This window comes from Lottia gigantea (assembly GCF_000327385.1).
Source record: "Lottia gigantea unplaced genomic scaffold LOTGIsca_2230, whole genome shotgun sequence".
NCBI lineage: Eukaryota > Metazoa > Mollusca > Gastropoda > Lottiidae > Lottia > Lottia gigantea.
The window spans coordinates 2,522-4,938 of NW_008708586.1; the positions used below are offsets into that span (position 1 = coordinate 2,522).

A 2,417-nucleotide genomic window follows, 5' to 3' on the forward strand; every position below is an offset into this window, starting at 1 on the left:
TATATCCGCTAAAAGTATCAAATCCACGATATGTTGGAGTATATTTCCAGTTACAGAATCCAAGATGCCACCTGCAGGATAGAGAGAACAGGGTGGTAGGAATCTTATTAATCAAGAATTTAATAGAAAATGACGGGGCCTGCAGGACAGAGATCATAGGATTCTAATGGCTCTATTAAAATTTGATGGGACCACCTAATGAAGATGGAGGGTAAAAGAGTCTGATGATCTCTATCAATGAAGATGAACGCGCCTTTCAAATCCAAACAGTTGAAAAAGGGTCTATTGATCCTTATCCGATGCCTACAGTTTCGTAGTATATCCATATATCTTTTACCAGTGTAAACAGAAATACAAGCGGCAAATTGGACATTTCTAGATTTAAATAGAGATATAGGACATGTAGAGGTAGGAAAGTAACAACTCAAAATCAACCTGCTTTCTGGGTTTCTAATAGATTATAGGTGGAATGTTTCTCGATGTGGAACCATTCAACAATGGTTAGAGACATTCTGGCGAGGCATTGATATTTACATGTATTTTCATAATAAACAATGTCCCATACTTGCCAACCATGTGTGTAGAGTAACCCTGTTGTTTAAGATGTTGTGGTAGAAGGGTAACATTAGGTGTCAAATAATTCGGCTGCCAGTAATCTATAACATAATGCTGAAATAAAGCAAATAAAAAATAGTGAATTTTTCTTTTTGTATAAATTTACATGATAGGAGTTGGGAACAGGCTTTCACCTACTCTAACCCTAGAAAAATTCTGATGCCTGTGCCAGTGCTTCCGAGTGTCAGCCCGGTGTCGGCTTTCACCCCCTAATACCCAACCCTCACTTTGTACTAAAAATGTATTCGTGGAGAAACGATTTAGTAACTTTTTTCCCTGAATAGAACGTTATTGACTATTTGGGGTAGTTACGGATTGTGTAGTTGGTGGAGAGGGGGTGAATAACTCGGTGTTTCTAGGTGAGTATGAGTTAGAAGGGGGAGGGGGTTGGTCAACCTTTCTTATTTCAACTGTATTAGCCACCAACCTGGATTCCGGTATGAAATGGATAATAACCAGATAGAAAGGCTGCTCTGGATCTGAAAATATCAATGGTGAATGATAAAATTATATAAAAACGATCTTGAATTTTTTTCCGCCTTCGTTTTCAATCTGTTTCACAATCATTTTCATATTTATGTAAGTCAAGAACGAATTAGAAAGCCAGGGACATAATACGATTAACCCAAATTCTGACCCACAAGCTACAAACTACACACCAGTACTGTTCCTGGGTTCATAACACTGGTTCACGAAACCGATAGATTAATAACTATGCAAATTAGGTCTTGTACTTTGAAGTTGACGATTAAGATAAAATGAAATGAATGGAGTTTTACGTCCTACTAAGATAAAATGAAAGGCATGAAATTGTTGTTAAGTTTTCAAAGTGTAGATGTGGTCTGCAATCACCGCAAACACAAGGTATGCTAGTTGACTTTTGCGATAGTGACTGCAGATAGCCCCTTAAATATGAGATCCAATTAAACTTGATAGTTTTAACTTACGGGGTACACATAGGCTGCATGTATGAATTGTTGAGGATAACTCCATCATGGGCGAAACGATCTAGAGTCGGCGACAATATGTCAGGATTGTGGAATCCAAGATCGTTCCAACCTGAAAAATCATTAATCAAAACCTTGAAGCATTATATCTCAAAGGGAGTGTAGAGATTTTAATCTGATAGCATTGATAAGCACGATTTCAATTTCACTCAGACGTCTGTTGTTCCTGCAATTCCACTAAAACTATGTTTTTACACTGTCGCCAAATCTGCACATATTATATTGTAATGGGTGAATACTTATAATGTTATTGATTATTATTTAGTTTTATGGATTGTTATTTAGTTTTATGGATTATTATTTAGTTCTATGGATTATTATTTAGTTTTATGGGTTTATGATGAATGATGGGTTATCGGCACGTTTGGGCCAGACATAAAAATCACTTTTTCGAATCCGACTTTTGGGCCGCTATTTTTTGAGAATTGTTTTGAACGGTGTCGATTTATAATAGAGATAATTGCAGACGGGCCATCCTAGTAAGTATTTAAGATTATATCACAAATTAAGCCAACCAAGAGGGTGTAAAGATTGTATTTCTTTATTGCGAGTCAACTGACATGACTAAAACTTGTTTGATTATTTAGAGAAAATCACATCAGAAAAAAGATCAATATTAAATTAATATAATTGATTAAAGTAATAGACCTCATTCATTACTACGCCTGGCTGATTACAAATGGTAGAAAGAGATAATTAACTCGGTGTTTTACGACCTATTTTTGGTACATATAAATTATGTCCTGCGTATCCGCATAAAAACAATGTCCCCAGAAGGAAAACGTGAAATCATAA

General features: G+C 35.9%; 1 protein-coding gene across 1 annotated transcript in view; it reads right to left on the reverse strand.

Moving 5' to 3' along the window:
• LOTGIDRAFT_176607 (hypothetical protein) overlaps positions 1-1,674 on the reverse strand; it is a gene marked incomplete at both ends in the record, with an annotated part of 3,636 nt that extends 1,962 nt beyond the window's left edge. Inside the window, 3 exons of the mRNA XM_009054757.1 lie at positions 535-669; positions 1,043-1,094; positions 1,563-1,674. Coding sequence (XP_009053005.1) covers positions 535-669; positions 1,043-1,094; positions 1,563-1,674 — 299 coding nt within the window. The remainder of the gene's footprint in view (positions 1-534; positions 670-1,042; positions 1,095-1,562) is intronic.
• Between the last annotated feature and the right edge of the window lie 743 nt (positions 1,675-2,417).